The sequence below is a fragment of the Fringilla coelebs genome, assembly GCF_963513975.1.
Source record: "Fringilla coelebs genome assembly, chromosome: 3".
Classification (NCBI taxonomy): Eukaryota; Metazoa; Chordata; class Aves; order Passeriformes; family Fringillidae; genus Fringilla; species Fringilla coelebs.
This window is the reverse complement of record NC_140030.1, coordinates 77,432,824-77,457,095: the sequence shown is the minus strand read 5'-3', so window position 1 is coordinate 77,457,095 and position 24,272 is coordinate 77,432,824. Positions and strand designations below refer to the sequence as shown.

The following is a 24,272-nucleotide window of genomic DNA, read 5'->3' as shown; positions in this document are numbered from 1 at the left end:
TCAAAAGTTCACAGAAAAACAGATTATGCCGAGTTGGGAGGGACCCACAGGGGTCATCAAGTCAAACTCCTTACCCTGCACAGAACCATCCCCAAGAGTCACACCATTTGCCCCAGAGCATTGTGCAAATGCTTCCTGATCTCTGTCAGGCTGGTGCTGTGACCACTTCCCTGGGGAGCTGCTCCAGGGCCCAACCATCTGGGTGAAGAACCTTTTCCTAACATCCAACCTAAACCTCCCCTGACACAACTTCAGGCTGTTCCCTAGGGTGCTGTCACTGGCACCACAGAGAAGAGATCAGTGCCTGCCCCTCCTCTTCCTCTCATGAGGAAACTGTAACTGCAGTGAGGTCTCCCCTCAGTCTCATGTTCAAATTGCCATCAACCAGGATCCCCAGGTCCCTTTCTGTGGCACTGCTCTCCAGCATCTCATTCCCCAGCCTGTCTGTACATCCAGGGTTGTCCCATCCCAGGTGCAGAATCCAGCACTTTCCCTCGTTGAACTTCATACTGTTGGTGATTGCCCAGCTCTCTGATTTGTGAGGTCTCTCTGCAGGTTCTCTCTGCCCTCAAGGGACTCAACAGCTCCTCCCAGTTTTGTATCCTCTGTGAATTTGCTCTGTATCCCTTCCAGTCCTGTGTCCAAGTCAGTTATGAACATTTTGAGGAGCACAGGGCGGAGAAAGGAGCCCTGTGGAACCCCGCTAGTGACAGGTCCCCAGTCTGATGTCACCCCATTCACTGTAACCCTTTGTGCCTGGCCCATGAGCCAGTTGCTCCCCCATCCCATGATGTGTTTATCCAGCTGTGGGCTGGACATTTTGTCCAGAAAGATCCTGTGAGAGACAATATCAAAAGCTTTCCTGAGATAAAAAAGATTACATCAGTTGGCTTCCCTTGATAGCTAGGTGGGATACTTTGTCAGAAAAGGAAATCAAGTTTGATAAGCAGGACTTCCCTGTTCTTGCCTCAGAGGTCATAAAAGTTTTTTTAAAAAAAGGCATTAGAAAGAGAATAAAGAAATTTAGGAATGGGAATTAAAAGAATAGAGAAAAAACAAAGAGAAGGTAAGACTCCCTTACTGCACCCCACTCTTCCAAAGAAAACCCAACCCAAACCCTGAAATGTAAAGATGACACTATCTCTGCCAAGTAACAGTGTTGGAAACTTTCATGTCCCACAAGGCCACTGCAAATGGTGACATCAGGAAATATGATTGGGACCCATGCACTTGTAGAAAGGACAGCTTGACCATATGTAATGGGGCTGCATTTCATTCACTCCAGAGGTCTGACTCATTCAAACGACTTCAGCCCTGACAAAGCCGACTGCCGACTGTTTCCTTATTCAGAGATTCTAATAAGAGTGGAGGTGGTAGACGATAAAAGCAGGGAAGAAGCATAACAAGACCAAAGAACAGAGTAAAATGTAAAGCTGGCCAATGGAATTAAAGAAAGTGGATGGAAAGCAAATTAGGCACTTCATACTGCCAAAGCAATAAAACAGTAAGAGTCTGGAAAAGAAGAGAGAAAAGAAAATTGGTGAAGTTCAATCAGGAACGGAAAGGAAATGACCCAGTAAGAATAAAATGAGGCACAGAGCACAGATAAAGAGAGGTATATAGGAGGGAATTAAAGAGTGTCCCTGCACGGAGGACATCAGGAGATCTCAGCTGACTTAAAGTTAACAGTAAAAACACAAAGGAGTGGAAGAGAGAAATGAGGAGAACAATTAGATGTTAAAATTGAAGAACTGAAAGAACACCTGCCATTTAAATATTCCAGTAAACTTGAGAGGAAATACTGAAACAGAGAAAGCTGAATTGGCAAGATCTGAATGTGCACAGAAAGGATGCCAAGTAGTGAGACCAAGGGACTCCAGGATGTGTGTACATTGGCGTGATGGCACGACTTGTAAGATGATCTACTCAGTGCTGGATATAGCAGCACACACGCCTTTGGGTTTTCCACTAAGTAACACTGACTATAAAGTATATTAAAAAAGCCAAGCAAGGTACAATTTGTCAAAGTGCACCAAAATCCTGTAGAGTGATCAGATGCCAGCAAGCAGTAAAGTAACAGAATTAAATCAATTTTCAGTTTATGCTCTTAAGTCTACAGGTCCGATATTACATCTAATGTGTAAATGCAAGTTTCAAAGTATTTTCAGGAGAAAGCAGAAGTACATTTAACTAATATTTCATTAATGGTCTATGCTGTTGACCTGAAGCAAATGGGCATACAGAACCAAAATATGCCAGAATCACTTTTGACCGCATTTTTTGAAACAGTATTTCTTTCCCAATGTGCAACTCTTTCAGGACTACATCTCTCATCGATGCTTCCATCTATCACTAATGTTCTTTCTCCCAGCAAGACCCCTATTTAGAGGTGTCCTACTTCACAACTAAGCCAGACATCCAAACTTCTAGCTTATAAAACTATGTTTAAGAGTCAACTATGTTTAATATGTGTTGTAAGCCTTAGATCCATTCTGGGCACTGTAGCACCATATACATCAGGATCTGTTACATATGTATGCTATTTTCCCCTAGAACAGACATCCAAGGTAACAAAAGCCCTTTCCCAGCCACCAAGGATTTTATAAGCATTATCAGTAATGTAGTTGATTGCACTATTTGCAGAGAATATTCACCCATTTACAGAGAAGAAATAGACAGATGCCATGCTGACCGCTTCAGAGAGCAGGAAAGGACTATTAGAAATGGGGGCTCTAATAGAGCTATCGTGTCCCATTTCACTTCTAATAACTGTGATGTCTTCGTGTCCTTCAGCAGGGTTTCCAAGATGCTAACCACTCACAGCTTAATAGGCATATAGATTCTCACTAGCCAGCAAAATTAGATGACAGAATAATTTTCTCCCAACTTTTTCTTGCGCTTATATTTATCTCAATGTAATTCCCACAATATCTAATGGCATTGCAGTTTTGCTTCTGTTTTTCACAGATGTTTAGTGACTCATCCAGTCATCTTTAAGTCTTGCAACCCTATGCATTGTTTGATTCATCTCCCTTTGCATATTTTAATATTGTTCTCACCAAATCTTCGTCTTTTAAAATGTTTTCTACAGTCTTATAAATTGCATCTTTTTTTTCCCCCTTAGGATTTCCTTTAATTGCCTTTTCAATTTCTTGTGGAGATTCAAGAATACAATAGTAAGGACCAATAAACCTCCCCTTGAGCTAGACTGAAAAAGAAATCCTTGCTCTATGTTAACTGCATAGCTTCTAAGTAAAGCAGACACACATGTGAAGAAGCTATGAACACTAGTGTCAAAAAAAAGAGAACAGAATATTTTAGGAGGGGAAGGAATGTAAGAATAAGACGTAAAAATCTTCTGAAAAATAGAGGCAGAAACTCTTACCACAACTGACCCCTTGCAAAGTAGGAGTGCTTAACATTATGATGTTAATTGTTTATAGTTTCTTAATAGTCAGTGGTTCAGGTCTTTGAACATAACATAAAGAATCATACCCAAATTACTTCACTGGAAGTTGTGAAGAAACACTTTAAAGGAAAATATTACTTCATTAAATGAAACAGTAAAAACAGTATGACAATTTCTGAGATTTTTTGACTTCTAACCCAAAAGCTATACTTTTCTATCTATAATTGTGTGCATGTGTATGTACACATATGTATTGTGTTTGAATATATATGCATACTAGTCCCTCACATATACAAATATTTATGTTTATATAAAATGCATAACATGAGTTTGTAATGGATAAAATAAACAGTGGCAAAACCATGAGGGAGATATGCAAGCCATCTTGAGTAATATTAAGCCATAAAATGGCATCATTCATCCTGTATTCTATATATATTTTACAAATATATTCCTATAAAAATGTTAAAAAGAGTTTTACAAATTTTATTAGCATTATTTTTCATATCCATCTGCCTGTAGAAACAGGCTCCTTTAGTACTAAGATTCCAACTGTAGAGGGCCCTAAGGGAGAGGAGTAGTATAATATTTTTTTAAAACATTTCAAATTATGCAAAGAAGATTTCCAACATATAAAAAGTGTCATAAGCTTAAAGTCTGCTGTGAGCTAAAAGCGTGTGCCAATGGAAATCAAGGATTCTTCCTTTAGAGCATAAAGTTTCTATTTTCATTCCTTAGATTTGCAAGATATCTCTAATCGGCACCAGCGCTGAACTGTGCCCAGACCTGCCCTCAACAAATCTAACTTTTAACAGTGCTTGTGCTCATTCTGAGAAGACAAAATGAGAAAAACTAAAAAAAAAAAGTTTCTCTTCCAAGTTGTACTAAAAAATGGCACAACTTGATATTCTTTAGAGATCTAGGGTGTAAATTCACTCCAGTCCCTCTGGGACAAGAGCAGGGGAGTTGATTAAAGTGGCTGCAGATGAACACAACTTGTAAATGATCACATGCACACATAATACTTTCCACAATGTGACACACAAATACACTAAGTGACTATTCCAGGAGCCAGGCTGGCAGAGCAGGCACACAAGGGAAACTGCATACAGTGGTATTTGGGAGAAGCCCCACAGGAAGCATATAGCACAAGCTGAGTTTAAACTTGCCCTCCCGCATATAGGCTATCAATACCTCTTATAAATAACATAAACAAATCCAGAGTTTTATTTTGTACACATGGAAATGGAAACAAGTGTTTTGGCAATACATTTTGCAACTCAGGCTTTGAAAAAATTAGTTAAGTCTGTTACAGAAGGGCAGTTTCTGAGTGATGATTGTCTCAAATAACCTGGAAAATCTCATTTCCCCATGGGTAGGGAAAAAATAATTCTAAGCCTAATACCCAAAGTTACTTTTCTCGAGCTGCTTAGAAGAAATAGAGGACTTCTAAAACAAGGGGAAAGCCTCATGTGGCAGAATTTAAGAATATACAACATGCACTTAAGAGAATTGTCTTTCAATAATATGTGTTTAAACATGAATGACTGTGGTAATAATTCACCCTTAAAAAGCAATCAGTTTGATTATAATAATACTTTACTTTCAGCTGTAATAATTTTATTTCATAAGATATTCTCTATCCATAGGGTGGCAAGATTTGAACTGCCATGTAAAGCCATTCACTAGCAGATTGAAAAATTCAGAAAAGTTCGCTGATTTATATTTTAAACAAGGTCAGAAAAATATTTAGTAAATGCAGTCAAATTTACCTGATGAAGCTAAATTATGTATGTCCCTAATGAAAAATATATTAAAAAAATTAATGCAAAGCTAAATAAAGATGTACTTGTGCATTTGAATTGCACTATCCTCCCAATATAACATTTTTTCCACAATGAAGTTATGATGACATTAAGTGAAAGCAAAGTACAGATATTTGCACACATATCAAACTTTATAAACAAGGATCAGAAATGTATATCTAGAGTAATTTTAGTTACTTTTATAAGTACTCAAAGCAAGTTAAGTCAGTGTCATGGGTTGACCCTGGCACAGTGCCAGCGCCCCCATGAAAGGTGGATTTTCCAAAATGGTTACCGTGAGATGTGACCCAGGAACAGAACAAAACAGGCTCCAACTTGGGAATGGAGGGAAAAAAAGACAACATTTTATTAATCTACATAGACACAAAAGGGAAAAGGAAAAAACTACACACAACAATCCACAATGGAACATCTTCAAAAACACTTCTCCTCCCCCCACCTCTCCAACAAACAAATCCCCTCTAACACATCAATTCTCAGTCCAATACCCTCCTTCACACACGCTCTCCCCAGTTCATCAGGAGAGAGGAGTCTTCCTCTCACACCATGGGCCTCCCCAGGGAAACACTGCAAAGTCCCCAGTGCTTCCATGTCACACGCTGCAGCCGCCCGAAGAAAATCTGTAGCGGTGACCATCTTCCTTCCATGTTCAGCGCTCTCACCACTGTCCATGGATCCAAACTGCTCCTTAGGTCCTTTTAAGAATGCTTTGCCCAGTTCCAAGAAGTGGCCGCCTCTCACCATTTGGGACGCCTGTCCCCCCCATATTATTTCCCCTGGGGCCTGGGGCTCTCAGGAACAGAGATCCTTCGCTGGAGGCAGAGGGCTCCACCACACCCTCCCCCTCAGTCTCTGTTCTCTCCGCTTCTCCTCACGGCCTTGTCACTCCTGGCTTCTAGCCAACCGCCTCCCCCAAGGAGCAGTCTCTGTATTATCAGAAGAACTTGGTTTCGCCCGTGGCTGTGTAAGAGAAAAGTCCAGCCAAAGCCACTCCACTCATCTCCTCCACCTAGGGCACTCTCATCTGCAAGCATTCCTTCACCTAGTCAAACTTCTTCTTCTTTCCCATCCTCTTTCCCCTCTCACTCCTCAGCTGGGGAGGATCAGTGTTTTTACAGCTTCCAAAAATTCACAAAAAGGTTAAAAGCTCGGCCCGGTCTGCTGGCAGCTGGGCACCTGCCGCCCCCCCCACTTTCTCCTCCTGGCTGTGCTCCCAGCACAAGATAACAAATTTCCAGCCTGCACAGTCTCTATCATCCTCTCTCCCAGGGGGGGCTGCCCAAACCATCCCAGGACTCCTCCACCCCTGCACCTTGCCGGGGCTCCGGCCTTCCTTCCCAGGCCGCATGGCCTCCCCTCCCCCGCCCAGACGCCGCTGGGCAGGGGAGAGGTCAGAGCAACTCACCGGCCGGACTCCAAAGAGGAAGGTCTTCTCTAAATCCTCTGCTTTTTAACCCACTGAGTGTGTTCTCGGAGGCGTACCCAAATCCTCAGTGGCCACACCAAATGCCAATTTCACATCTGGCCACTGATTGGTTTGACCATAACTTTCCAAAAAAAAAACTCTCTTCCGGGTCAAACCATGACAGTCAGCTACTTTTTGCAGCTACAAATCATTGCTTTACATTTTGCTTAGATTTGGCAAATTTCTGGGTGTAAGTCTATGTCTACATGCTGCCAGATCAGCAGTTGTAAGTGGGAGGCTGAAGCAAGCCAAGATTTCAGTGTTATCTCTTCCAAATTTTTCTGGTGGGTTAGCAACCATTTTCTGGCTGCAAACAATACCATACTGTATGTGTCATACTGTTAATACTATGCCTTAATTTCAGATGGAAAACTGCCTCTCAAAATAGAGCAGAGAGTGAATTAAAAAAGAACGTCATCATACCAGAACTGTGAGAAACTAGAAAAGACAGAGGACTATATTTTCAGGTTCCTTGGATATATCACAGCATATGGTCAAGAGAACATTTTATATTTAAAATCTCTCCAAAATACTGAATTGTCATTCATAAGAAGACTCTTCTGTGCTTCTGAATTCTGAGAACTAGAATTTAATCTCATTTTGTCTTTATTGTTGGCATAAATCCACATTTTCCAGTAGTAGCTAGGGTAAGAAATTTATCTAAGAAGTATCCTTTGTTTTCTGATCTCTCTTGAAATGGCCAGGAAGCTTCCTACATACAAGTCCCAACATTTTGAACTTGGGGGAAATTGTGTTACTGGGAAGAATTGATTGTACAGAATTTCCATGTTTCAATTAAAACCAAACAGTTTTCCTCATCCAGGATACTTTTCAATTTCAAGATTCAAATGACTACCTTTTTAACCCTGGGGAAGAAGGATTTTAAACCATGAGTACTTTGGTTTTTTATTTTCAAATACCAAAATCTACCCCAAACTCACATTAGTTACACTGGGAGCCATTCATCATAACCCTGCCATTTTAAAAATATGCAACTCAGGTAATTGTAGGATAAGAAGTTATACTTTAGAGCGCTGTTCTAAAAGGACTATATGGATTTCTAGTACAAACAAGCTCTCTCAGCTGCAACTTAATGTTACTTTAAAATATTTAACTATCAGATAACATGAATTACATGGTACTTTTAATTACCATGCAAAGCAGTAATAATCTTTGAGAAAAATCTTGGTCGCGCACCAGTCCTGATTTCTGGAATACCAAAACTGAAATATAAATCTCTTTCTATTCCACGTAATATCACTCCAATTATCCTACTTTCGTATCAATCTGTACAAACTGATTATCAACTCCCTTTTTCTGCTTTGTGAGAGACACAGAAAGTGGCCTTAACCCACCCATAGCAGCCACATAAGGATCATGCTAAAGTAAGGAAACTGTCCCAGCGCAACAGGAGCAAAGCCTACCCTGAATTTCATTGCCAGAGTCTGTCTGCTGAATGACGTCACTTACACAACTTGTTTGGCACCTAGAGAACTAACCCAGCACAGAGGTATCCCATTCTAAAGGAATACCTTTCCCTTACCAACTTTTAGTTTATGTCCAGGTTCCAGTAAGGCTGAAACAAATGCTCGAGTTAAACCATCTTACATTTGCTCTAAGGTTGGACCTTGCTATCTGCACTAAATCCCAATGCTGCACTGCTTCAGTCTGTAATCAATCCACTGCGTTATACATTTTTTAGTTCTACAAATGCTGTAAATGCCTACTATTTTGTAAACAAAATTAGAATAATACATGAACTGGAGGTTGTTTTCTTGAAAGGGTTTTAAATGTCAAATCTATTATAGAGTGCTGCTTAACTGGGACTTATTATAAAAGCAGTGTAACGATAGAGGGAAAACACTTTCATGAGCTCCATCCAGTACATAAAATTCACTATTATGCTTTCTGCACATTTGGATAGTCATACAATGCATGAGGGGTTGAAATTACTTTTGAATACAATGTGTTTTGAAATAAAGTGTTTTTCAGGTGAGGATGTATTTCCATATATGCTATAAAAATAAAAGGAAAATTGGTTGACTTAGAAATAATAAACCAGTTCACTGAATCAGTCCATCTTGATGACATTGATGCTATCCAGCAATGAGGTTGATATATGAAAATTTCTTTATCCAGAAAAGTATTCAGGTCCATGCATAAACATAAGCATTTCGATATGAACCAACCAGGTTAAGCATGGACTAATTACGCATGTTCCTGTGCAGCAGAGCAATATTCCTTTCACTGGTGAAGGACCTAATCTAATAAACAGAAATGCCAGAACTTTATGAAAGGAGAGAAACAGAGGAGTGAGCTGCAGGTTACCTGCAATAAGAGAAATTAGTAAAAGATGTGTGAGTTGGAAGTTACCCTGGAATGAAACACATAAATGGGTACAGAATGATGTTAAGAACTCTCTTTTAGAATTTCTTGCTCTTATTGTGGAAGACATCCAACTCAGTAGAAGAGCTTTGGCCCTTTAGAGGAGGTGTTCAATTATAGGCATAATGTGACTGTTCTGTCCTGAGCTTTGATATTTCTGTGATGGGAAAAGGGTTTAATGTAACATCCCCATAAATCCTGATGAAGTCAGGAGCAGATACAGAGGTCATGAGCAAACAATAAACTAAGTTTTTTTATTGAACAATATTTTTCATTTGTTCTGATAAAGAAAATATTCTAAATGCTGATAGGATTTTGCTTATTTAGCAGGACACCATATTTACTTTGTAAGAAAACACAATGTCAAGAAATTGATTCTTCAGATAATTCCTCTTGGCTATATTTTTTACAATGAAAATTGAATTTATCATTAAGTAGGGTAAATATATGACTTGTAAATACTTCTGCCTTGATGCATTCTCTGCCAAAAATGATTTCTAAAATTTTAGAAAAATAAAAACTTATTTCTCAAGTGGACTTCCAGAGCACTTAAAAATGCACAGTAAATACAGAGTCACACCAAGTAAATTCAGGACATTGTTAATGATAGTCTATGGAAACTAGTCTATAAATTCTTGATTAATGAAAAACCCAGAGTAAAAGGCACAACTGAGAGTGGGAAGAATGTATTCTAGTGGAATAATAACTCCCTGTGGACTGGCATGCACACTGAACAAAATTACTTATTTTAATTCTGACATATATTAGACATTCAGTTCTCTTGCAAGTAACTAGTTATGGCCAAAGTATGCAATTCATTATTCATACCATCATAAGAAAAAACCATCACGTCCACTGCAAGGATGCTGTGGAATTTCAGACCTGAAATGTGCTCTAGCTTTTAATAACTGCTGACTAGACTTAGCTTGATTCATTAGTGGCCTCAAAACTCCCTGTTCAGACAGTATGCCACATAGAAATATGGCTGCTTGCACTGCTCATCTTTCTATTGAGAATACTGAGAAGACGGCTGTTTTAAAGCAGAATAAAGTTTGAAGCCTTTGTAGAAATACCAGAGGACCGGATGCAAAAGCTAAAATAACCCCACCCCACTGCATTAATAACATTTTTGCATTGTCTTGGTTTGGTATTTTGAGAGGGCGGGGTGTCTTTTTTTTAAAAATACATTCTCCAGCATATCAGATCTGCACAAAAAAATCAAAAAATTCACACTCCATACCCCAGAGGCTAGAATTACTTCCTTCTCAAATAAATAATTAGGCAGATTTACAAAATGCACATTATTTTCCCAAGTGAGTGGAAGGGCTCCAAGCGATTAAATACGTAATTAGGTTGTTTTTCTAAAATGCTTATTATTTACCTGAGAGTCTCATCACAGACTCCTGGTAAATACTGTCTCCCTGCTAGCAGTTTTTACCAGAACGCCTCCATAATTCCCAGCCTGCCTCCAGCAGTGATATTAACAGCAGATATTACTTGAGGACAGGGATCATGAAAAGCAAAATCTGGCTTTGCCAGGTAGCCCATTTAACCGACAAGCTGAGCTTCCTTCATACCTGGCATTGTACTCTTTCATTTTCCAAACACAGTAGAAGACAAACAAAATAACTTTTAGTAGTTTAGTTCATGTTTTAGCTGGCCAGAATTTCTGCTGAAGGCTGTGCCTATGTGTGCTTATTTGCTTGCAAAGCTACAGAGAAAAAAAGAGGAAAAAAAAGTCCCAGATTCTTACTAGCTGTTTTCTACCTGGTATGGATAATGAAGGGAACATGGTTTTAATAACCAACCCTTTGAGCCCCACCCTCTTTTTGACACAAGGCTCTCTTTCCCAAGCAGCTGTCTTGAGCCAGGTTATCAGAGCACTCCAGTCTTCACTTCTAACTACTGCCATTGCCTCTCTCCAGGGGACACACAAGCCACAGTGCCAGGCATTCAACACGTGAATGCGAATATTCCTGGGAAAGAAAAGGTCAGGGAATTAGACCTAGCTGGTTCTCCTATGCAGCTGAGGGACAATACCAAACGGCCTTTTTCTAGTGATCACAGACAAAAAATTGACCCTCAGAAGCGACCCCTTTTCATTACTCCACCTTCAGAGTCAGTTTTCCTCATGCTTTCATCTGCCCAGAGGCCTCACTGCTTTGTGGTCCTTACAGAAGAGATCAAGAGTGACTGGAATCTCAATCAGAACAAAAGAGGGCAGGAGATGGAAAGCATGACAAGGTGACGGAGAGAAAAGAAAGACAAAATGAGAAATGAAGAGCAAGAGAAAAATGGGGAAAAGAATCCGGGGGTGTGCTAGCAATATTTAGGGTTTAGCAAATAAAGCAACAGAGATGGCCAGACAACAAAGGGAATGGCAGTGAAGGACAGAATAGAAAATATATTTTACTTCCCAGAAACCAAGAAATAAATAAATCATGAAAAGAAATAATGCAGACTCAAGAGAGGCATATTCTTAGGGAAAAATAAAGAAAGGGAACAAATAGAGGAAGAAATCAGAACAACTAAGCAGGAGAATTTTAAGGGGCAGACCTTTGTCACTGTCCTTCCCAGTTGTGTCATTTGTCTGGTTTTTAACACCTTCAGCTAAGCTATTTACATTTTACATATAGCTATGTTTTATATGTTTTATACAGAATTCACAGTCACAACCAAATATCTTAAATGGGGATGAGAACTTCAGATTTCCAGTTTGGTATTAATACAGTAAAACTCTGCCATGGATATTTTGGTTGTTTCTGTAAAAGCCTAACAGTAAAAGCATTCCTGAAGCACTGGTATCTCCTGCAGTGTTAGCCACAAAGCTGAAGGTGGAGTAGCTGAGGTGTGCACCAAGTGGCAAGAACTGCACACTTTGCCAGGTCATTGCTTTTATAGCAGTACCTCATTTTTTATGGTGTTTAAAAAGAGACATCTAGGGCAAAGGGTAACACAGAAGAGAAGAAAACAGGTACTGACTGACAGGCAGGTAGTGTGCTTGCAGTCACCCACTAGGATGCTGAGAGATGGTCTCAGTTTCAAATAGGACTGTTTCCTAACATTCTGATCTCTGGTACAAACAAATAGATTATAGGATGCATCTTCAGTCTAGGCCCGCTCAAGGCACTAAAGGCTTAACATTCCACACATTATGTAATCTTATGAATATGGTTGTATTACAGCTTATTATTTACTGTTAAAATTTATCCATGAGCATTTCTGTGAACAAGGTATGCAAAGGTATTAACAGGAAAAGTGTGAATATTCAAACTTAAATTGTTAGCGAAGGACATGACTAACAAGGGTCAGTCAAGTTTCACTTCCATAGGTGTTTCAGAAATGGGCAAGTCTTGTAAGAACTTCACTCACCCTTATTTAAACAATGTATAAGTAAAATACACATTTCATTGTCATTCTCAACTGACTGTTATTTCATGTCCCTTTATTCCTGCCTCGGCTATGAATCAGATTGAACGGTGTACTAGGAAAGTCCTTTCTTAGAAGGTGTCCCTGATTCTGCCCAGCTGTGCTCAACAGAATCACCATACTCTGCAAACTCCAGTGTTAGTTTCCTTACAGATATTTATATGTTTATATTTTTTAAAAATGCAGTAAATATAGGAATACTAACTTGTTCTGGCAAATCCTATTGTCCTATTAGTTTCACTGAAATAATGAGGCTACATTGGTTTTGAAAAGAGAAAATGAAACATAAAAATTTCTAACTAGCCCAAATTTATCAGGCATCAAAGGAAAAAAAGCTAACTGCAAGCATCTTAGTAATTCATTTGTAAGAGCACATTAAAACTCATCATATGATTAAGCACAAATATTTTCTATCTTAAAGAATCCCGAATTATTTCCAAATAAGACTACTCTGTTATCATATGGTGGCAAGTTTCTATAAGCAACAGATAATCATAGTTAATAATTTCCATGCTTATAAGAAGGGAAGGAAACAAAGCTACCAAATGACACTAGGCGACATGATGGCTTTTTTAATGTGAAAAAGGATTCCCCATGGGCCAGAATGAGAATATTGTTATTGCATGCAGACCTTTCATCCATCAACAGTTTCATTCACCATTATATTGGACTGTATATGACTCAGATATACAATCAAAACCTCTTTCCTAAATTACACACCTTATCTCCTTTCCCCCGTTTATTTGTTGTCTGGAAATACATTTCTGGGGAGATAGAATTTATTGAGAAGCAGTTTGAACAATGTTACTTTTTATAACCTACTTGCATCTACATTGTGCAATCATTTCACACATCTGCTATATGAAGAACAAATCTGATTTAAGAGTTTTAATAAGACCTTGCATCAATAAATTATAATAGATTGGTGATTAGTAGTATTATTTATATGCAATATTTTTGTATCTCTTATAATGCTGATGTCTGCTTCACAGGGATTAATTATTTTCATAATTTTGTCTAAGTAGTAATATAGAAAATGTCAAAAAGAAAATTAGATTTTCACTTCCCAGACACAGAAATTTAATTAAAGCCAACTTCTTGTTGAAGGGGAATGTCTTTAGCTGGTTCTGTGATATGGCAGCAGCTCTATGTGCTGCCATGTGGGAGACCAAGGCTCAGAAAGTGACTCAGGGAATATTAATCACTAGGCTTTGGAGACTAAACACATGCTGCATGTGCCACAGTTGGTCCCAGCAGGTTATTTATGGAGTATATAGGTTAGCAGACAGCAATGATTTCTTATAAAGCCTGCTGCTTGCACAGCCCACCTCAGGGATGGCATTATACTGAAAGAAACTCTTTGCTTGCATAAAAACTGATCCATTAGGAAATCTCTAATTATCCAAACATGAAAGGTCAGCTTCCCCTCACGCTGCATGAGTGTAAGATAAAGACCTCAAACAAATTCTGGCTGTAAAAATCAACATCATCTTCAGTCTCTTGGACATTTTTAGGACAAATGTATTTCCAGTCTGTTGAAGAACAGTCTACATATAAACTAATGAACTACTGTCATGGAAAGGTAAATTCCTAGCTTTATGAGAGAAACTGGAGGCATTATTTAATCACTTTACCTACCCTCACCCTTTAGATCTTTCCTGTTTCATGCCTTGAATAGTCACCAACACTTCTCCTTTATTCCCAGCCATTTGGTCTCTCAGTTCCTTCCCTTCATGACTCTTCTTTCCACTATTCCCTATATTATTATTCCTTCCTTCTATTCATCTCAACTGTTCCCATATTTCACCCAGACGTCCTCATGAACATTAACTGCCTATGAGCTAGAACGGGAGCACCGAGCAAAGCCATTCAGGACTTGGAACACCATCCATGGACAACTCAATGTAGTCCTGCTTGAAAATGCATCTGCAGCCATGAATGAACACAAAAGTTCCTTTTGCAGAAGCTGACCCTTCTTTCTTAAAAATATATATTTTCCTGGAGAAAATTGGCATTAAAGAGGTACAGTCCAAGTCGTTGTACTTGCTATAACAGCAGCTACATAAGATGAATTAGGAAATAGCTTGAGTTAAAAACCCATCCAAGAAGTTCAGTGTAAAGCTGGTGACTAATAAAACTGTATGACTTGATTTTACTGTCCATGTATGTGATGATTTTTCTCAATCAGATGGCAACTTAAAAGTTACTTATCAACCAAATACCTACATCAACTAATCATTGTAAGGTAAACAATTATGGGCTGAAGTACTTTCAGTCAGAACAAACACCATGAGTTTCCAAAGGCAAAGTCACAGGTTTCACTGACTCCAGCTGAGACAAAAATTCTGCTCTGTTTCAGCTGGACACAGAAATAGTGAAAGACAGATAGACCCCTCTGCACACACTTCTGCCTCTGCTCCAGTATGTTTGTTTTGTGTTGACACAACTACCTCATTTCACAGGACAAGAAGTGTGCTTTCAAAGTTCATTTCTAGTTTCTTTTAAAGTTAATTAATTTCCATGCAAGATTTTTTCATTATCTCTTGTCCTTCATTATTGCTAACCAGATTAAGCCTATGTGCAATGTCATCTCTATGCAATTTGCAAATGAAATATATTGCAATAGAAGGACTAGTGAGAGATAAGGGCGAAAAACACCTATGGATAAGACGACTCATGCAGAATTTAATTATGGCCACTCAGATTTCTGTAAGTATCCCATTGTATGATTTCACTGTAGTTGTTCCCAGAAAATAATCCAATGCCTGCTTCAAATATACCATGGGATCAAGCTCTGCTTGTTTTGTAGATTTGAAGGCTGTTTAGATAAGAAGCTGGCAATCTGTAGCCACAGAAACAGCACAAAGACTTGAGGGAACAAACCTCAGATGTCACTGCTTGAACTTCAGTCAACAGTGAAAATGGAAATGAAAGAGCTGCTGTGACTTCTAACTATGTCCTTTGAGCTAGTCTCATGAGCTTGTGCTAGTAAAGGAACACAAAAAAGCACTTGATACACTGTTAGTTCATGTTTATTTTATGACCACAGTGAGAGGAGAATGCAGAAGACCATAAAAAGATTTTTCAGGAAGCTACTTCAGGAAACTTCTGCAAATTCAACTAATCCTTGAGAATAAAAATCCGGTTTATTTATAGGTTTTTGGCTCCCTTCTCTGTCAAAGTCTGCTTCTGTATGCTCAGATATTTCATACCAACAAGAAATTACAAAAAGTTGACTGCTGCCAAGAATTTACCAGCTCCTAAATATTAAACTTGAAGAGTACTTTTCATTAATTCCTAAATCCGCAAATGTGTGTGTTTTAATCCCTTTTATTTTATTCCTCTAATAATCACTCCCATTTTCCAAATTTTGCAATTTCCTAATGTATCTCAAATATGTTTAAGCAGTGTTATTGGAGAACACAGACTTCAGAGACTGTTGACATATTGAGGCTTCACACCAGGAAACTCTTATTTCTTGTACCTGTTCTTGTAACTGGCTCACTTTAGGCCCCACCAAACTATGCATGCTGTTCCTAGAACATTGACCTTCACTTTAAACCCCCTTGCATACTTGCACCTTCTGAAATTGGTTGGAGCTTTTGTCCAGAACAGAAAAGACTCAAACACACTATTGGGTGTGGTCAAATCACAGTTTTCCTCCTCCCTTCTACTTGCAAACTTTGCTTAAGCTGTTCATTCTCCCCTTTTCTACAAGGGTACTTGGATTTTGAAAGATTCAGAGATTCATGACTGCATTGCCATACTGTTATTATACAAATAGCATGTAATGTGAATAAAAAATTTAATCTAACCCCTAGAAGCTTTCCTTCAGTGGAACGTGGTTCTTGAGGCAATTTATTATACTTTAAAGCTTTAGTCCTTTTTATTAGCAGTTCCATGCACAAACTGGGGCAATTCTCCTTATTTATTTATATATCTGAGGTAAAATCAGATTACTTCCAGATAAAATAGTGTTTTACAGTCATCAGGAGAACTGCATCTTTTATCTGGTTTCTTTTAAAATATATCATGCATATGATTACTCATAAGAAATAAAGTGATGCAAAGATGTTTTTGCAAAGTGCCTACAGCAGCATAAAACCTTGCCTTTCCTTGGTATCACCAACTTTTCTACTACCAAAGAACTGTGGAAGTCTATTTTACGTTGGAGACCAAGATTCATAAAGCGCTAATGCTATTTTAAAAGGACAACAGTGTTCATAGGAAAAGAAAGTGCTTAAAAGAGGTAATACATTGTATATTTGTATATAATTCCTTCTTTGAGGTAATGCTATAAGATTCTTTGCCCTGCACAGTAACTAAATAACCATAAATGATCTTTCATGCATATGCAAATCCATCCCTCTAAGCACCTTATTAATTATTTCAAAGATACTTGGAGGTCACCACTCATGGAAATTTCTATGCATGAAGCCTCATTAATACAAGACGCCACACAGAGAGATGGGATAGATTTTTGTTGCTATTTAACAAGGGCAGAGAGTATAATCTGTAACATTTACTTTTTTTTTTTATTTTTAATGACCAATGGAATTTGTCCAGCTCCTATCTGCAGGCGCTTGCTCTGAGTGGATGCAGTGGGTTGGAGTGGTGGGGCTGCTGCCGCACTCCTGTGAGCAGCTAATCCCATCAATGCACTGCTACTGTGCTCGGAGCTCTGGTCCTCAAGGCTGGCTCTTCTCAGCTGGAGTTCTGCTGCCTGCCACTCGATTAGCAGCTGAACACTAAGGAATTAATGTTGTTCTTCCAAAAATTACAGCAATGACACATTTTGTTTTGGAACAAAGTGAAGCTATGGCACTATTGAGGTGATATATCATAGCTCATCAGCTCAGATGATAGCTTTCTTTTGAAACCTTCTTATCTCCTGCTTAATTAGGCCCCATAACAGAAATCAAAGCAAAGCAAGGAGATAACCACACAAAATACCTGAATGAAATGAAAAAATGCATCCTCTGGCACATGTGTGCCAGGAAGCAAGAAATTAAATCTACTTGAGAAGCCCTGTTTATCTGAAATCCCTAGATCCTTTCCAGCTCAAGTTATCATACACTTGTGATGATAACACTGATCTCGTCTGTCACAGTGACCCTTTGCTGTAGCAGCTGCTGTTTATTTTTATTCTGTTGTGTGTATGGTGCTTTCACCTCTAGGTTGATCCAATAAAAGATATAAAAAACTTGCTATGTTGGTACATTCCCTTGATAAAAATCAGGAACAGTGAGTCAAATGTTAATGGAAACTCCAGGCTATGTTCATTATGTTATCTCTATTTTTGAAAAACACCAGAATGAACACAACTAATTGGAAGTGCCAGCTATTTAACTATGCTTAATTACAAAATCAAGCCCTCCCGTAGAATTTGAGGGCAATGTGTGCACGAATACCTTGAAGAAATGTGCCAGTTTTTAAGTAAATCTACTCTTACATGAAAATGATCAAATTACTTTTAAAAATACAAACCTCAAACTTCAAGACATCACAAACACTATTTCAGCATTAGTCTGTGGTGTTTAAAAATACATGTTTAAATGCAGACTCTTTTGAGCTGTCTGTGCAGCCTGGTCAGCTACCATAACATAAATCTCATCAGAGTGAATATGATTCTGTTTTGTATTCCTTTTAGAAGAAGGCTCAAACAAACCTCTATCTTTTCAGTAAAGCTCAGACATAATGGTTGTTTTTTTTTTTTTTACTTTGAGTCATTCTCTATTAGATACAACATGTATTAAACCCACATTGCCAGAATAAGAAAGGTCTTTTCTTGGTATGTCCCATGGTGTTCATTCCTGTCAAGGAGAATTCATTTGAGGCTTCATTGAAGTAATTAGAAAAAGCTGTGTCAAATAGTGCTTTATCATACCTACCTGTAAATACAAACTGAAAATTGCATTGCAAAATTAAGATTGTGAACTGTAGACTGTAAAAATGCCATCTTATGCTATTCAGTAGAAGTATCATGGTAAGTGGAAAAGAAAATCACGTGACACTGTTGTGTAAGTTTCTTAAATGAATTCATTGATGAGAGCTGCTGCATCCATAGCTATGAAGGAGGATAAAACCCCTTGGGTCTGAACAGTAGGAAGAGGTTGGCAATGAAGGCATGCCTCCTTCCCACAGGTATGATGAAACAGTCTCATGACTTTCTCAAAGAATAAAAAAATATCATTAGTTCCTAACTCAAGTATAACTTAATACTAGAGACAATCAAATGACCTGTCTATCAGAAAGTCAGGTTCAGACAGCTGCAGAAATGAACCATGAAGTTACAACAGCTCTGCTTACAGAATACTCCCAAGAGCTTCTTTTTTTTTATGCAAAACTGCTAACATAACAGAGATAACTGACAGAGGTAGCAATCAATGGGAGAGAAAAAATATTGCAATTGCATTACTATTACTTCTGCTATTAGAACTGTTTTAAGGTTTAGTATTTTAAAAACAACTTTCCAATTTGGGGAGTTCTGAAACTTTGAGATTAGCAATATTTTAGTCTTGCCATATATAGCTGTTACAACACTTGGAGTACAACACAGCTGAGGCTAGACTGGCAGCAATAGCTTCTTTCCCATTTCCTCAGCTGAACTCTACCTCACTTGAACAGCAGAAGTACACCATACTTTCTGCATCCTCTACAGCATGCCTTTCTTAAGCCAAACCTATGCCTTCCTCACCACTCCAAGACTGAAATTGCAACCCTGAGCATCCCAGCACCATCTTTTTGTGTATTCGTCTCATCTCTACTCTGCTTCCACTGTTCAATTCCCATAATGTTCAACTTCAGCAAACAGAAAAGAGAAAAAGACTGCCTGACAACTGCCAGTCAGGGGTAAAAACTTCTGAAAACTTCTTAGTCTCCTCTCAGAGAAAAAAGAACTTCTGAACTGAGCAACTGGAGTTGAAAATATATGGAAAAATCCTAATACAAGTTTAGTGCAGCATGACTAGCAATGGGTTTACAGACAGAAGAGGCAGACGGGTCATTAGTTTGACATATCAGCCTGAACTGGAGGAAGCTCTCTGACACCAGCCACAGCAGCCAGAAGGCCCACAAGTGAGGAGAAAGATGAGCTGCCTGCTGCACCACTGGCATAACTGATTAACCTAAGGAGCTAACAGAAGAAAATGGAAGAAATCAATAAAACAGGGGGAAAAAGGAAGGATTCTACTCAAGCAGCTTATTAATTTGTGTGGGAGCAGCAAATGGATTAACTTCTGGAATAGCAAGGAAGGAGGCTGAGAGTACAGACTGACCACACTGTACTGTGCTAATGTAAAGCTCAAGGAAAGAACACTGGGTAAAAAGTTCCTGTTCAGTTTCTCATGACAAGTTTTCATACAAAACATTAAATATTATTTTGTGTAGGATGACATCAGTGTGTAAATGCAGTAGCTGTTTAGGGGGAAGTAAAATAAGACCTGGCAACACAGCACATCAACAGCAATTCTAGTGAAATGTGAAGAAACATTGCTTGCTTGTTCTTGAAGCAATTAAAAAGAAATAATTTTAATTATTTCTTACTACTGTATTTTCAATATCATCAAGGCATGTTATCAGATTAAATAGATGCCACTCTACTAAGAACTTTGGTTAATTTTTCTCCCATCTAATGGGGTTTGAAACTTATTTATCAGCCATCCAGGTACCCAGACAAACCTATCTTCTATGCAACTTCTAATATGCTGTAAAATTATTCTCATACCATGATACAACACTTAAGACAAACATATATGCTCCCATTTTAATTTAACACCAAGAGAAAAAAATGCTCTGTATAGGATATACTTCTTCATAGCAAAATTTTTGACAGTTTTGCAGTCCACATGCCAGTGCAATTGAATCAATTCTCAAAACAAGTCTTCTATATTCTATTTAACTCTTTGTTTAGTTAAGTCAAACCTTGTTTCCTACTCAAGTAAAACACGTAACTACATTTCATTCAAAGAGGTTATAATTAGCAATAATAACTTCACGAAAAGGAAGAGTAATTAAAATTCCTGTTGCAGTCCATTTTCATTAGTGCTTGAAGACAGACCAAGAAAGTCAATAATTTGCTTAATTTGAAATTGAAAATTTGTAAGGTCAAGGTGTTTTGTTTGTTTGTTTTTAAATGGAGTGTAATGCTACCATCTCCTTGTACTTCATGATTATAAAATACTAATGTGAAGAAAGTAAACATTTGATTTTAAAAGAAATGCTCTTTAAAATCCAGTTAATTCTCCAGTTCACATGCTTAGCAAAAGCCACTTCAATATTCAAATATTTTCTCCAACAAATTAAACAACTTCTATGAATGCAGTATAATTCCACTGATTTACACAAAACGAATGTGTTTAAAAAAAAATCTTACCCTGAAATCAAAATTACATTAAAAAAATATATATATAAAAACATCACCAGAAACATACCTACACAGGGGAGGGAATAGCCAAGCTCTGGGTGATGGATGAACTGGCGGTCATTCAGCATGGTCACACAGTACAGATGGAAGCAGTCCAGGCAGATGACATGGCGATGCACACATTGGAACACAAGCACAGGACTCCTGTTAAAGACAAAGCAGTGAGGGTGATGAACAAGGACTCTACTGAACTCCACAGAAAGCTTCATTTCAAACTTCTCATTCAATAATAATTTTTAATTCACAGTACACAGGATTATTATATATGTAAAAATAGAATTTATCCTGGCATATTGCAGCACTTTTTAAAAGAGATGGTTTCTAAAATGAATCAGATATGAAGAAATGGAAGTAAAGTTTTACTGAAAGTTGAAACTTTACTGAAAACTGAAACCTAAACCAAGAAAAGTCATTTAGTAACAGATATCCTTTATACGAGGTGAAGAAAGATCATATATGGTAAAAGATCAAATGGTGATAGGTAGAATAAAATAGGTATGTGACTATCTAGGAAAGTAAAGATTTTGTGAAAATCACCATGTGCCTTCAGCCTCTCAAGGCAGTCATTTGAACTCTGCAACAAAGGCATTCTCTTAGTACTAAGGAGTAAAGTATTTCAGCTTCTGGTCAGAGGTGTGGGATTCAATTTGGGAGTGGGACACCTAAATTTAAGTGCTGGGCTAAATTTAAGTGAGAAATTCCATATGTAAGTGAGATATTCCTGCTATGGTCAATACACTTAGCGGAGGCTGGAGCTGATCATCCTCCAGGTGCCTGCAGAAGGGTGGGCTGAGTGATCAATTAGGCTCCACTGCCTGTGTGGGCTAAGCCTCCATGGACCACGACAGGAGTGCAGACACCCCTCATACATGCAGAGACTAAACATGGCTATCCCAAGCCTGACAGAACACTGCTTGTGGAGATGCAGAGAGGAAACACTTGAAATAAGTGAGGGCAAAGAGTTTTACTCCTGAGATGGTCTGCACTCAGACTCTCCAGTGATAGTAAAAGCAAGGAATGCCAGAGAGCCAGTGGTTTCCAAAAGCCTGTCCAGGAGCAGCACACTGAAGGGGAAAGAAAAATTGAGTAACACAGAAAATGTTACACACACATGAAATGTGCCTTCACTGCAGGAACATGCTGATCAAACTTAATGGTTTTGCTCAACTCTAGGGTAAATTCTGCTAACTTCTGATGGACATAACACAACTGTCTGTTCCAAAGTAAAGTATTCTATACAGCATTTTGTATCTTTCAGAGCTATTACCAAACTCAAGTCTCAAAATGGCAAAAAAAAAAAAGAGATTAAATGTGTTAAATTAAATACAACAGTGAGATTCCCATTCAAATGCTGAATTACTTTATTCCTTTAATTTGCTTGTGAGTGAACACAGGCAGAAATTCACCCCAAATTTAAATTTTTTTAGTAACTAGGAAGAAGTATAATTTATTTTTAAAAATAAAATTATGAATTCTCACACATTTATGGTACTCCAGGAGACAAGTATTGAAATACTAAATGAAATACAGCAAGACTTCTGAAAAAATCATTAGGGTTAGAAATACTGCTACATTTTCTCTAAAACTTGGGAGGATGCTTTGAAAATCCCCTGAAACAGTAAAACACAAAGACTTCAAGTGTGGGAATACAGCTTCAAAATGCAATCAGTCATTTCACATACTGTACACAAGCATTTAATCTTCCATGAAAATATGTTTTAGTATTGTACATACTATAGAATTCATGGCAGTGTGTTAGCATCTCCAAAAATATAATCTCTGTGTTTTAAGGATTTTCTTGAATAAAGCAGCTTAAAACTGAATTAAATAAAACCTCCCCGTTACTAATCCTTATTAGGTGCCCACTTGCTGTTCTGAATGTACCAAATAATAATTTAAAAAAACCAAAAAACAGCTGTAAGGCAAAATGAGAAGCTGATCTCTATGAATTTAGCTCTGGACAGTCCCCAAATCATTATGGAGAAGTAGAGGAGTAGTCACCTTGTCCCTATGGTCACCAGTCAAATGCAACCTTCAGAAAAACTAGAAACACTTTAGAAAAACCCCTAATATTTCTTCTTAAATTGCAGATATAATAAAATTTGCCTATAGTTTTAATGCCTATCTCACTTTAAGGGTTAATTGCTCTTTTTTATTACTACACTGAGTATCTTTTCTAGTTTCATAGGAAGCTCCCTGTTTCTAAATTCACACTTCTCTGACCTCACTTCAAAGACAAAATACATGTGTGTGGTGAGATGCAGAAGAGAAGGCCAACAAAAGTGGAGCTTCTTAAAGCCAGGCTAGAAATGAAAATAGTGTTAACATTTCCACATAAACTTGTATGAAATCAGTAGTAACAGCACTTCATTATGCAAATTAACTACTATGCTCAGTTTCTGCCATAAATTATTTTGTGATAATTGATTTTGCCTCTTAATGTATCACTGTTTAAAATCAAAACTAAAGCCTCCAGAAGGGGCAGAGCAATACATGTACATATTTAAACTTGCATCTTTATCTACCTTAAATTTTTCTTAAATAAATAAACTGCATCTTTATTTTATCTTTAAAAATGCTATCTTTTAACGCCATCAGACTCCAAGCAATGTGTACAAGAGAGATATAAATCTGGGTTCTGACTGTGTCAGAAAAAACAAGCTTAGCTCTCACAGCTCTTACACTGCCCGTTAATTTTTCAGCCCAGGCTATCTGTGTCATAAGGCTTTGAGAAACTCAATCTCTGTGCAAGGCAGATTGGTCCAAATTCATTTGGCATTGGAACAATTGCTGCAGTCCAACATTTGCAGATTTTGTATCAAAAGAATGCAATTCTAGTTTAAAAGGGGCATAAAAGCTTGTTCTTAAGATCAGTAAAGATGAAGATGTAGAGACTATGATCACAATGCCCAGGTGAAGTTAGTGAATACTCATTTACAACACACCCAAGAGTTACTGATAGAAGCCTCACTTGTACCAAATGCAATTTATTTTAGAAAGGAGTATTATGAATGTTAAAAAAATTGCCACAGTGTAACAAGGTCCCTTCCTCAATCTAACACAACAGGCTAGTAATGTAAATCTGACATATATTTTAGAAAGTGTTTCATAGGTTCCATTTACATAATGTGTTTGGCTGAATTAGAGGCTTCATGAGAATAATATATAAGAAAAATGTTTCTCACAGCAAGGGATAAATTGGTCCTTTTTGTTCACCAATTAGGAATGTAACCACTTTTTAAAAATTGAAAATCTAACATTACAATGCATCACTGGAAATTTCCATAATAAGTAACTCACTCCTGTGCTTGGATTCCTTTTCAATAGAATTTT

The 24,272-nt window shown here is 37.9% G+C and overlaps 1 protein-coding gene across 1 annotated transcript in view; it reads right to left on the bottom strand.

Annotated features, from left to right (window-relative positions):
* PRKN (parkin RBR E3 ubiquitin protein ligase) overlaps positions 1-24,272 on the bottom strand; it is a 679,650-nt gene that overhangs the window by 248,688 nt on the left and 406,690 nt on the right. The window contains exon 7 of the mRNA XM_084202932.1: positions 20,947-21,083. Within this exon, the coding sequence (XP_084059058.1) occupies positions 20,947-21,083 (137 nt within the window). The remainder of the gene's footprint in view (positions 1-20,946; positions 21,084-24,272) is intronic.